The sequence below is a fragment of the Abrus precatorius genome, unplaced genomic scaffold (genome assembly GCF_003935025.1).
Source record: "Abrus precatorius isolate BTA unplaced genomic scaffold, Abrus_2018 Scaffold6, whole genome shotgun sequence".
Lineage (NCBI taxonomy): Eukaryota > Viridiplantae > Streptophyta > Magnoliopsida > Fabales > Fabaceae > Abrus > Abrus precatorius.
In genome coordinates, this window is record NW_020874406.1 from 5,351,846 (window position 1) to 5,365,890 (window position 14,045).

Consider the following 14,045-nt stretch of genomic DNA (forward strand, 5'->3'; position numbering starts at 1 on the left):
GAGCAAGGGGATTCTCGCTTGAGCGAGCCCTTTCTTGGTTGGGTGAGAATACCAAACAATGGTTCTGTAACACCCTTATTTTGTTATTTATTACTATGAAAATTTATGTTAGTTTTTTGTGCATGTTGTTTGAAATCAGGAGTGTTTAATTGATGTAAAGTGTAAGATATGTAACACCTAGATTTAATTTTCTAATAAATAAATTTCGCAATTTGAAAATAATAGAAATTTTCATTCATGATTCCCAAAGCATAGTTCAATAAAACATTTCAAAATAGAAATAGATTACAATTTGTATCAATGATTGCTACAAGACTTAATTAATACATCAAATTTTAAAATAAATTCCTAAGTCTTATAGTAGTTCCATTCATCCTTCACTGAGTTTGGTGTTGATCGTCTTAGTCACCTAAAAAATGAATGTAAGGGTGAGTACTCTACACTATCTAACATATACATAACATAGAGACTCACCTTGCGCACCCACATGTATTCTAACATATTCTACTCAAGTATAGGCAATCACAAGCAACACTTTCATGCATTTCATTTCAATTCATAACCGATGCACTCACAGCACCAAAACATTTTACACACACATGCGCTCATTGCACTTAGCCACGTTCACTATGACATTGTGATTACAGTTTCACACCATGGATGGTCATCGGATACCCCCGCATCACGGATACCGCGTGTGCGATCACGAGTCGCTCGACAAAGGTGTTGGTGAGAGGTCTAGTCAAAAGGAGAGTGTGTGGCCTGTGGTGTAGCCATGCTCACTGTTGGTGTCACAACCACTCTCTCTTTTCTAAGGTATTTTTACCGTCCCCATCTTTCACACCTCAAGTGTATCACTGAAGCATTCATAGGATATTCACAACTGCATTTAACATCCTCCAATTCACACACATTTCAGTCACATACAGTATTCATATTCATACATGGCACACAGACCCACATTTATGCACAACACACAACACATATGCTCATATTCACTCACATCACACTTAAACATTAAATCACATTGTTAAATCACCAATCAATGGCATGTCACAATATACAATCACCCACAATGGGTTCAACCATCTTATCACACATCACATTGTATTCAATCACATAATAATTCTTATCAAAACACACATTTCTTACCCTCTATCTCAACCACATTGCAATATTTAAGAGAATAAATGGTAATCAAAACATAATGAGATAGGGTAGAGACTCCCCTAACCTCAGAATGAAGACCCACACACGAAATCAATAACGAGAAGGCTCTCCACACCAACTTAGTCCTAAATACATGGAAGAATCCCATGAGAACCAAGGGAAACTGAGAAAACAGAGAATGAGGATGAGAAACCAAAACTCTAACCATTAAAACTCACTTCCAAGCATTCCCAACACTAATCTAATCTTTAATCTAGCTCCCAAATAGTTTTGGAGGCAATTTAATCTGTTGGGTCGATAGAATAAAAGAGATTTTGAAGAGAGAAATAGGAATGAATTTTTCAAACCCTAACCCCTTCAAATACCCCTCTGGTTGCGACACTCTCGCTACTACGAGGCATCTATTGCTACAGCGATGCCCTTATCACTACAGCGAAAGTTTTAGAGGAAACTACATCCTGGTTTCTATAAAATCTCACTACAGCGAGATTGCACTTAGAATTGCACCACAAACTGTTGCTCTCTCGCTGCAGGGAGAAGGCGAAAGTTTCACGCCTTCTTCCTAGGGCCCTCTCGCTACAGCGAGACCTCTCTTGTTGCAGGGAGAACACCCTGCACCCTATATTCAGCCTATTTCAAATAGTTTATTCCAATTCCAATCATATACAACAATCTTAGTTCCACCACAACCAATATACATGCTCATACTCACATTCATACGTTCATACAAGTCTACATCATCACACACACACACAGACACACAGACACACACACACACACACATATATATATATATATATATATATATATATCAAATGCACAAACATATGAAAATCCATATAAACGCTTATATTAATAATTAAACAATATTACGAAATTTGGGGTGTTACAAGATATTTCGCTATAAAGAGAAGTTATCCAGAATCAGGCTTTTTTGAGCTTTCTTGTTATAGTGAGAAATGGATAAGGATGACCCAATAACATTTTTGCTATAACGAGGGAAATTCTCGGATTGTAGTGAGGATTTGTCACTGTAGCTAGAATGACAGACAACAAAGTAAAAATATTGTCTGATTTTTTTGTTATAGCAAGAAAGTCGCGAGTTTAAGGGGTATTTAAAAAACTTTCATCCTAGAAACTTTATTTTTAACCAAATCATCTTTCTCTCTCCATTCTCTTCGTTCTCTCCTTCTCCCTTCCCAGAGAAAGCTTCCAATAACTCTAGATCTCCCTCGGATCTGAGCTCCAGCGTCTATTCCACTTAAACCTAAGTAATTTTTTGTAGCCTAACCTTCGAATCTCATTCTTATTTCTCTGTTCTTCCTTCTCATAACAGTAATCTATCCTGTAATATTAGGAAGAACTCTAGTTCTTGGGTAGTGTTTTTGGTTAAGAAGTGGAGTTTCTCTTTGAGCCCACAAAGAACTTAGTGTAAAGATCCATCTTTAGGTTAGGGGAGTTACTCCTAAACCCTAGATTTTATCTAAATATATCTATTGATCTTGAAAGAATGGGACTACCTTATTCTAAATAGAAAATCAATAAAGTTTTCTTTAAACTATATAAAGAAAATAGATTTTTGGTATAAAATAGATTTTTGATTTTTTTAAAATCATCGGAGACAAAGTTTACCATAAAGGTCACGAGTAAGAATGAGTTTTAGGAGTTTTATAGATAAGTTAGTATCTTTTTAAATAATATATATGTTGAATGGTGAAAAAGTGGAATATGCTAACCTTAAGGCTAGAAGACTCTATTAAGACTGACAAAATGTGATCTTTGGCACTATATTTTGGATTATATGATTTGGGTTGAGTCCAAAGGTGTCCAACCCTCGGCGTATTATATTGATTTGTATAATTATATGTTTCTGTTTTATGATTATGTGCTTAAATGAAGAACTTGACTTTGTAAGAGATTGACGAAAATCATTTATCTATTTGAATAAAGAAGTGTGTTTCATTATAAATATATGAATTGGACTAAGTTTGGATATAAGAAACATTAGATATGTTTTACTTAATAAAATGATGAGAAAGAAATGATGAAAAATATGATAGTGAATAGAAATGTATGAGGTTGGTGTGAATATATGGAAATTGCTAGTAAATGAAATTGATAAAAATATATGAAAGTGTTAAGAAAATGTAAGTAAAAAAGGAGTAACTAATATATGTGTCATAAAAATACCGATTGGTGCGATTATGATATATGCGTTATATCACACTGACGAGTAAGATTATAACACATATGTTATAATATATTGATTAGTGTGATTGTAACATATGTATTGTAACAATATGATTTTATGTGCCACTATTAAGATACTGTATGGATAGTTTAAAAATACACTGGGTATAGGGTCTGGAGTTGATTATGGAAATATGGGGGAATAAGAGTGGTAAATGTGGTTCACTAAATGTATACATGATGTAAAATTGGGATGCATATACAGGCCTCACTCTCATTTATTAACTAAACTCTTAACTATACCTTTCCTTAGAAAGCTATGAACGCACACGTTGTATCTATATGTGATTTAGCTGACCATCGACTATCCATGTTGTGTAAGTCCTTTGTAACTAGGGAGAGTATATTGGTAGCGATTTAGGGGACTCAAGAGTACCTAGAGTATTATTAATTGATGAGATGTTCAGACTTGAAATGGATAAAAGTGGCGCAAAGTTATAAATTGGATAATGATATCGGGTTAAGTGTGGAATAATATGTATGAATGACCTTTGTTTGATTAGATAAGAAATAGAAAGTGTATGATTTAATGATGAATGATAAATATGAATAATTTAGTTTGATTAAACTTGTTAAGGATGAAATATTTCTATTTGTTATAATAGTATTAGAAAATGTTTTTGTATTTTTTTTTATTTTTATAAAATAAGAATTTTAGTGGGGCGAGGTAAAGGAGAAATAAAGAATATTGATATGTTCTAGGATGATACTCGTAAGGAATAGTAGGAAAAAGACTACTCTGTTGGAACCAGTTATTTTGAAGAATGTAATTATATTGATTGAGTTTCTAATTAGAACTTGAAGTACTACAAACATATTGTAAATGATGATTCAAGGTTTATGTGTAATAATTTATAGTTAATTGTTTAAGTTAGGATTTATACTTAGTCTTAGTTGAAAAAATTAATTTATTGTAAAATACCATTGTTTTGCTATATGTTTAAATTATATAGATATATATATATATATATATATATATATATGTGTGTGTGTGTGTGTGTGTGTGTGTGTGTGTTACATAAATCTCAGTCTTTATTTCAATTGTAAATTCAAGTTATAAAAATATATCTTTACTTCATTATGAATGAGACTTTTATACCAGTAAAGTTGTAAAATTTATTGATCTTTTATCAATTTATATTCATGCATTTGTGCTTCTGGGCACTCAACCTCGCTTGAGCGAGACTTATCTCGCTTGAGCAAGTCCCCTGCACCAAACTTCTATTAAAACACCTAAAAGTCATTCCTAACACATTCTAACACTATATAATACCAAACAATTCATCAACTAATCAAATAATGAAAAATAGGGTGTTACAGATTTAACATAAATATTAATAAATTATAAAATATAAACAATAATGAGACTTACATTAACCATGCTTTAATAACAGAAATACAAAGCATCTCCTCACTCATTGCAACTTCTATAATGTCATTTTGTGTGAGGTACAATTCCATCTATTCCAGCATCAAAGTGCAAATGAATAGGTTCCTTCCCTAGCTTCATTGCCATTAGGCATAAATGTTGAAGCACATCAAGTTCTTGCCCTTTTTTATTTTTAGTTTCAACAATTTCTTATACAATTGCCAATGCTGATAATAATTAGATATATATAAAATTTAAAATAACAAATATGTAAATAATAAATGAAAGATAATATACCTCATCCGAAGATAATTGAATGAGTTGTCTAGGCAGATGAAATGATTAGGGTCTTCCCCTACTGTCCTGACCTCCTTTGTTGGCAGTGAGACAAGTGCATCAACAACTTCAACCTATTCAACTACAACTCTTAGGATACCATCATCTATTATTTGATCGTATGGTTAGACACAGGTTGTACACTGTGCCATATGCCACTAGTCACAGAGGATCCTCCACAAATAATTTGCATTGGTCGACTTGGGCATCGTCCTCATTGAGGTCACTGGGGCACAACTACCCTTCATGCTGACACACTCCTTAAGATGAAAGGCTTTAGAAAGGATGAAAAGATTTGTGTTCCCTTGAGAGAGACCCCAAGAGGCAAGTGCTTGCCTAATCTCAGCTTTTAGCTCCTATATGATCTTCTCCCTAATTGCCTCTAATTCTTCACGTGTGACAATTTATTTCTTCTTTGAGGTACTTGTGTCAAAGTACTAATGAATGCCCACACTCCATCTAGTAGTACAAACATGAGTAGGGTGTGTTGGTTGACCAATACCAACAGACAAAATGTCTTGACATCCAAAAGGTGTGAAGGTGCTCTGTGAACTCTGCTCTACTAAAGAATCCTACGAAATGAATAATATTGATTTAATTAGGAGAAATTATTTTTAGCTAAATGAGATTAAGTGTAAAAGGTAAATAATTTAATACTCATAATTTTTTTGCCCACTAAACGAGTTTGATAAGAAATGTATCCTCCTGACACTGTCTAGCGTGCTCTCTTTCATTTTTTGTGACGTGTAGGTGGTGATGGAGGAGAGACCACCCTAGAGGGGTTTGATTGAGAAGCTTGGACAATTTTGGCTTTCTCTTCCAACATCCCCTTCTCAAGTAACTCATAACCTCTACGTGACAACTTGTGGAGCTGGCAATTCCTTGCCTGAATTGCTTATGTTTTCTTCCTTTCTCCTATAAAAATAGGAAATAAACTACTAATTATATTGGTGAGTGAAGAAAGAATTCAAAAAATAACACCAATGTATTACACAAACCTAAAAAGTAGGAACGAGTCGGGTTTCACAAACTTTTTCCATGTGTCCTCATTAATAAATGTATATTCTTGACAAGGAGACACATCCTTATGGCTTCCAAACACAAACTTGGAAGTCAAGTGTGTCTTAATTGCCCTCCAACATTTCCTCGCAAACGACAACCACTTCCTCTTAAGAGCGTTAGTGTTAAGAACGTGATAAGTTAGCTACAGTGGAAATCAAACGCAAAGTGTTAACTGACTATAATTTTTCAAATATTATAAGTTAAAAACTTTGTGAATAAAGATTTGGTTTACCATAAAGCTTTGCCATATTTTCTCCTTCACATGCATTCCACCTTATTCCAATCCTTGATCAAAATGCTCCCCTGCAAGTAGTGCAACATAACTCTTGAACTTTGTCTGATTGGGTCCTACTGAATTACCTGTTGTGTTGTCAAGCTCAATAGGGATCTTTTGTTCACTAGTATGACTAAGTTAAATCTTTGAGTCGTGTCGTACGTCTACCCTTCTTTGTCAAAACTGAATCAAACATATCTACATACATAAAACTAAAATTGTTAGAAAAGAACATGAAAAAGTAAGTAAAATTATCAATGTAAACACTATGTATAGTAGAACAAAATTTATACAACTAACTTATAATATAGCTTCTTTTTTAATTATTTTCCCATATCCCTTCTTCGTGATCATGTCATGTGGCATATAAGTCATCTACTTCATTGTCTTCTGTTGAAGTAGGACAATTTAAGGAAAAATATAGTTCATCATATGGTTGAAGATCAAAAGGTTGAAGCTCATCTTTACTAGACATAGGTTTGCTTTGAAGCACTACTGACCAATTGCTGTTAGCAGGATCAGTAACATAAAAAACTTGCCTAACTTGACTTGTCATGATAAAAGAATCATCCTTATAAGCCCATAAGTTTAGGTTGATCATTGTAAAATTGAATTCATCAATGTAAGTCCCAATATTATTGTTAACCCAATTACATTTGAAAACAGGTACTCTAAATTTATTATAATCAATCTCCCAAATTTGTTCAATCACCCCAAAATAAGAAAGGGAAACCAATACAGGGGATTCATCTTTTGAATTGGAGAAGTGTAGTGACTCAGCATCTATCATAACATCACTATTTTGCACTGCACTCTTACTATCTTGACACTTAGTATAAAAGCAAAAATTATTAATATCGTATCCACTCTAACATATCACATCAAAGTTTAGACCCTGTGCAAGTTACTTTAAAGTTTCAAATGCAGTATCATCCTTCAGAATAGCATAGGATATCAATACCCACATTTTTGTAGTTATGAGCATAGGATGAAAAATGAACAAAGATGTGCTTATGTATTAAGTGATCTATGTAAGGAAGGCACAACATAGGGATTGGATGCATATAGAAAATCTTTATGTCTAAGGAAAGATGATTTAACCTCAGCTCCTTGAGCTTGGTACACATTTGTTCAATTCAGACTTACCACTAAGCTAAGTCACTCAAAAGTGTACATGGAACAAGCCATCCTCATTCATTGTATAATCAGAGGTGCATAAATTAATGTGAGAATTGCTTTAAAGATACATGAAATGGCTTAAGCATCATCTGGTTGTCTGGAATATCCACATTTAATTACATAATTGTGCAGGTGAGCAAGAGTTAATATTGAAAGAGATATTTCAGTCTTATTGAAGCAACCAATTACTATAGATACTATAGCCCAAAAGATTCAGAGACCACAAACTTAAACATAGCCTACTTCTAGTGGGCCAATTTGTTTCTTACCACTGCATAAAGGTTAGAGCAATTAGAGAACTATCATAGGTTAAGCATTCGTCGAAATCAATATCTCATTCGTGTTGTCCAAGGATTAGAAGTAATGGTAAGATGAATAACTATTGAGTAAGAAATGGGACTGGATGAACTTAAGGAACCATTATTACTACATGAGGATCTTTTAAGGCCAATTGAAACTGAGCATGAGCAAGAGGTTGGATAAGAAGAAGAAAAAGATGTCGATGAAGATTGAGTTGAGGAGAAATGGGAAAGTTTTCTATTTCTGTTTATTTTATTGTTTTAGTTTCTTGTTGCTTTTAGTTTATTTCTTAAATAGGTTTAGTTCATATTTTGTTTATGTCTAATGTTATTTATGTCAATGGTATCTTTTTTTTTTTAAAGTTTTTTTTTATTATATAGTTGTAACAATTCTTGTTAAGATATGTGTTGAGCGCTCAATTATTTGACTAGATTTTTTTATGAACTGGAAGTATTATGAGCGCAATGTTTTGAATGGATCATACTATAATCTATCGTGCTTATTATAGCTTTGATCTAAGATGTGCATTTTCTTGGCGATGGATCAAATTACTTTTTTAGAGAAAGATTATGTGATATTCTTGGATTGACTCTTATCTTGGAAAATGTGTGATTCTCTGTTGAGGCAAAATCCTAGGGTAGTGAATCTTGGTGAAATGATTAGGACATTCTTTGGACCATTTGAGCCTTTCAAGCCAACCTGCTAATGTATACCCATAGATTCCTTTTGAAGTTGAAAAAACATTGATAACAGGCCTTCCCTTTGTTTTAGCTTTCTTTTATCCTACCTTTCTTTAAGCCATGGAAAAAAAGTATTCCACATATAATAAATTTTTGTTGAGTTCTTTAATAAGTGGTGCATTACATGCTATGTTAAAGTAAAATAAAAGAAATGCAAAGCATATGAAAAAATATATATATACAAATAAAGAATTATGGCACTACTTTCTTTTCCTTGTTATTAATATTAGTTAGAACTGTAATGTATGCTTTAAGTACTTAACCTAGTGTAAATTTTTCTTTTCCCTTCTTTCTTAACCTTAACCTTTGGCTTTACATTACAAGCTTTAAAAGACATTAATGAAGATAAAGATGAAACATATGAACTAAGTTTGAGTAATTCTTGAGTATTTGCATAACTTAATCTGAATTTTATGATTTGAAACTAATCCATGGTTTTATGCATTTTTGGTTTGGTCATAAGGAGTGCAAGTGGTGATTGCCTGATATTATTTGATCTTTGTGCTTATTTTTTAACCAATATTGAGAAGTTGTTTTGAGAATACATATAAGATACACAATTCTTATTTGAAAATATTGGTTAGGTGCATAATTGTTCTTTTAACTTTTCTATTGCTTGAGGGCAAGCAACATCTTAGGTTTAAGGGGGTGATGTTCCATTAATTTGTTGAGATTTAAGAGTATAAAGACATACAAAATCCTTTAAAAATTTCTTTTGAGAAGTTTTTTTTTTGTTTTTATTAGTTGTTTATGTTATTGCATTTTCTTAACAATTTGTTGGATTTAGGAGCGCTCAGGTGCTAAACTTCCACCGCTTGCTTGAAGTTTACTAATTTTATTTTGCTCTCACATGACCTATAGCTTAGGCGCCTAATTCGCAACATCTAGGTGCCTATAGTATGCTGTCAATTGAATTTTCACGTAAATAGAAGAAAAGAAGCAAGTTTTAGCATTCAAGAAGAAGGAAGAACTCAAGAGAAAACAGTGGGGAAGAAGCTCTAGAGCTAGAGGAACAACTTGGGAACAAGAGAAAAATGAGACATTGAAGATTCATCTTTTCAATTCTTGGTTCTTTATGAAATTTTCTGCGCTTTTCTTTCTTTTTTCTTCATAGAGTGAGTTGCTAAACTCCATAGCTAGGAAAAAGGATTAGGTCTGAAATGGATGTATTGAGATTGAATTTATAATATTTTGATATCAGATTTCTTGGATTGATTGTTCATCTTTCGTTTTTATATGCAAAGATTATGAGTTGTTATTCGTGATTGGATTAGGGTTCCTACATAATTTGGAAAAATTGGGTATAAATTAGCTCAAATGATTAACTACATGAATTTCAAGATTTAAGAATATTTTTTGAATTTTGTGTGACCTGTGGATTGATTTAATGCTTAATCTATATTTGTGTTGAAATATAGTCAAGGAATTGTCATATTTTATCACAAGTAGGAGAATTGACTCACTAAGAAATTGGGGTCCATTCACTTAATATCCTTTCATTAATCTAAGATTTTCAATTCAAGTGTTTTAGAAATTAAACAAGGATAAAGAAAAAGTTCAGACCATCCTAATCTCTAATGTTTTGAATCTTAAGATCACCCTTGTTAAAGTCAATATTTATTTTGTTATAAATATTTGTTATGCTTTAATTATAATTTTAGAGCTTTCTTCAATCCAAATAGGTGATATTGTCTAAATAGAAATTTGATTAGTGAAGTACTATTTTTTAAGTCAATCCTTGTTGGATGATACCCATTTACCATAGTTATTACTTAAATGATTCGGTGCACTTGCCTAGTAGTTATCAATGTGAGAGAGAAGGAAAGAAAAGAGAAAGGGTAGAGTAAGAGCTTCCATAGTAGGTTTTATACTTAAGATAATAATGGATTGAGAAAGAGGAAAAATGATGGGTAGTGAGGTGGTGGAGCTAGGGGCTTAAAGGTGGTGATTTAGAAAAAAAGAAAGATGGGTGGAAAAAGGAGGTAAATTTTGGGTGATTGAAGGTGGTGTGGTTTAGAGAAGAGAAGAGAAAGAATGGTGAAAAAGGAAAGATCTTTCATAGTGGCCGGTGGCGGTTTATGGCGGCCAGCAGTGGTAGTTTGTAATTTTTTTAAAAAAAATTTGGACATTTTGAGATTGACTTGATATATGAAATGCTCATTCGAAATATGAATATGTCAAATAAAATAAAATATAATAAATTATAGAATGTATAATAAAACTTACTTGAAATTATTGAAATCTTATCTTTGCTTGACTTTTTTTTCCCACTTTCTATCTCCTCTACTATTTTTCAGCAACATCCCTTCTTCTCTAAATTTTCCCAGCCTCCCATTTGATGCCTCTCTTTGTTTTTTATGCTCTTAAAATTAGGAAAAAGTCAAATATCTTATTCAAATTCCATTTTCATGTTAAAAGACTTTGCTTATAATTTTTTAATTCATGCAATGTTTCCATTCCTATTTTAGAGTCAAATCTGAATTTTTCCCTTTTTGTTATTAAAAAAAACTAATTTTCATAAAACATTTTGTTTTTATTCCCTTTCATAAAAAATAAATTCAGAATTTCTTTAAAATATAAAACTTAAGAATTTTTAAACAAAATTGGGGTATTCAACGTGTATATATATATGCACCCCTTGTTTTGTTCCTAGGATAACTCAACTTACGCATAGTCATGGAGAAGATTTGCTTCAGTTTTGCCTTAGTCTTGTCTTTCCTCCATTTCATTGCCTCCACGGAGATAAGCAACACCAATTATACGATAGACCAATCTGCACTGTTGGCCTTCAAATCTTATATCACTTTGGATCCTCAACACATATTGGCCAGCAATTGGTCTACTAAATCCTCTGTGTGCAATTGGTTTGGGGTCACTTGTGATACCAACTATGGAAGGGTCACGAGCCTAACTCTAACAAGCATGAATTTAAGTGGTTCCCTTCCACCCCAATTAGGAAACTTAACTTTTCTCGTTCATCTTGATCTTCGCAACAATGAGTTTCATGGGACTCTACCAAGAGAGTTGGCCTTGTTACCTAGATTGAAGGTGGTCAACTTGTGCACTAACCAATTTGGAGGTCAATTCCCAACCTGGGTGGGGGAGTTATCTAAACTCCACCATTTGAGTCTTTGTAATAACAGCTTTTCGGGTTCAATTCCCAAATCCCTATCTAAGTTGTTGGAGTTGGAGACTTTGGATTTGAGCTTTAATTTCGTAGATGGGAACATTCCACCTGAGCTTGGAAGGCTTCATAATTTGACAGTTTTGGATTTGGCACACAATCAGCTATCCGGTGACATCCCTTCTTCAATCTTCAACATCTCCACGTTGCAAGAGCTTGATTTCTCATATAATTATTTATCAGGTAAATAAATTTTATTATTATTATTCTTGTTGTTAAAACTTAAAATTAATTACAATAATAGTTAGAAAATTAGTTTGCTATATAAGCCTTATTACTCTTTTGTAACTCACTTTTTACTATTTCGTGTCGTCAAACATACTTTGTTTCTGATTTGGTTGTTTTTTATTTTGTTTTAGATATGTTATTGATGTTTTCTCCTCCTTCTTTTGGGGCCTTCTTTGTTGTTCACTAAAGGCAACTATTGACCTCACCCAAACTTTCTACATAAATTATTGTCAATTGCAAGTCTTTCTTCGATATTAGATTGATACTAGATGAAGTCAGTCTGCAAGATAAAATTCATTTTGCTGCCGTGAATATTCACTATGTCTAGGTTGGAATAAATTTTTTCTCAAATACTTGTAAGAATAAAAAATTAAATAAAAATATAAACTATATATATATATATATATATATATATGGGATATAATCTATTAACACTAGGTGTAACTCTTCTAAATTTTAATCATACAAATTAATAATTTAACAGTTAAAAAGTTATATTTTTTTACACGTTGGTTAAGTAACTGATAATTTTTCAACCGTTAAATTATTGATTTGTAAGAGTTGGCATTTTGTGTAAATACACTTAGTATCAATAGATCTTAATCCTCTATACATATATATATATATTACAAAAGTTATTTATATTTAACTTATTTAAAACTTGAGGAAATAAGTTGTTTTTAATTTATAAAAAAAAATTGTTATACTTTTATATTAATTTTCTTCATTTATATATACTTAATCTTCCACAAATTGTGTCTACGTAAATATTTCTTATAGATTAATGTGCTCATAACTTTTCTAAAGATTTGCTAAGAATTACAGATAAAAGTTAATCTTTTTATATACTATTGTATTTGGTTATAAATTCTCGAAAACGTGATTACAAGAAAAAAATTGTAGGCAAATGAATCTTACATTTTTTTATTCGAATAAGATAGGAAGCATCCCTCAAGAAGTTGGTGACCTACGACAACTAAGAAGTATAAATGTGAGCAAAAATAAACTTTATGGTTCGATACCATCGTCCTTATTCAATGTGCCTACCCTTCAAGAGATTCAATTATTTTATAATAACCTATCTGGTTCTTTGCCATCGGATATGTGTCATGGACTTCCAATGCTTGAAGAGCTTGACCTCTCTGGAAATGCAATTTATAGTCAAATTCCATCAAGTTTGCATCAATGTAAAGAGCTCAAATATCTGAAGATGATCAGCAACAGATTTTATGGTCATCTACCTAATGATATCGGGAGATTATCTATGCTTGAGGAGTTAGATTTTAGTAACAACAATCTAACAGGTACAGTTCGTAATATTTTGTCTATTTATTGGGTGTGCTAGTATCTTGTTTCTTAACTCAATTCACACACCAACTAAATTTTAGCCTTCATTTTTTTTCTTAAGATAAAACTACTCTAAGTTTGTTCATTAGAGTGCATATAAAAAAATCTTGATTACTAAGTGGTACTTTATTATTAGGTCCTTTTAAAAGTACCCATACACTAATATATCCTACCCGCAAAGTGGGAACTTACCTTTCTTTAAACTTTTTGTCACAAAAATGATGAAACCAAGATTAAATAGTTTATAATTTTCAATACAAAAATGGACTAGGAAATTGCACTTTATAGTTGTCATTGTACATGAATCATTTTGAGTTTGAAATATGTAAACCAAGCACAAGCCTATCTTGCCTGTACTCTGATCCCATATTAAATATCAATTCTTTTAAAAGGTGAAGATGGTCATCACCCAAAAATAAAATGTTTGAGATGATAGGTGAAAATTTATGAATAGTTATGATGTCTGACACGGTCCACATGAAACAAGCAGAGTGGGACAATGCAGTTGCACTATATAAGATATGAATGGGTTGACTCCAAATCGAACCACATCATGCCCACTTAATTTGATGTATTAATTCTAATAACTTTTTGGAACGTGTAAAT

The 14,045-nt window shown here is 32.2% G+C and overlaps 1 protein-coding gene across 1 annotated transcript; it reads left to right on the plus strand.

The window, feature by feature from the left end:
• Positions 1 to 11,356: 11,356 nt before the first annotated feature.
• On the plus strand, positions 11,357 to 13,437 carry LOC113870057 (receptor kinase-like protein Xa21). The gene is made up of 3 exons (XM_027506656.1): positions 11,357 to 11,856; positions 11,929 to 12,047; positions 13,034 to 13,437. The coding sequence occupies exons 1-3, from the start codon at positions 11,357 to 11,359 to the stop codon at positions 13,435 to 13,437; spliced, it is 1,023 nt and encodes a 340-aa protein (XP_027362457.1).
• The last annotated feature ends 608 nt before the right edge of the window (positions 13,438 to 14,045 follow it).

Bases quoted from the DNA above. Each gene is read 5' to 3' on its own strand.
- LOC113870057 (XM_027506656.1), top strand. From the start codon at position 11,357: ATGGAGAAGATTTGCTTCAGTTTTGCCTTAGTCTTGTCTTTCCTCCAT. The intron at 11,857-11,928 runs GTTGTTGGAGTT...TGAGCTTGGAAG, and splicing joins ATTCCCAAATCCCTATCTAA to GCTTCATAATTTGACAGTTT. The intron at 12,048-13,033 runs GTAAATAAATTT...CGAATAAGATAG, and splicing joins CTCATATAATTATTTATCAG to GAAGCATCCCTCAAGAAGTT.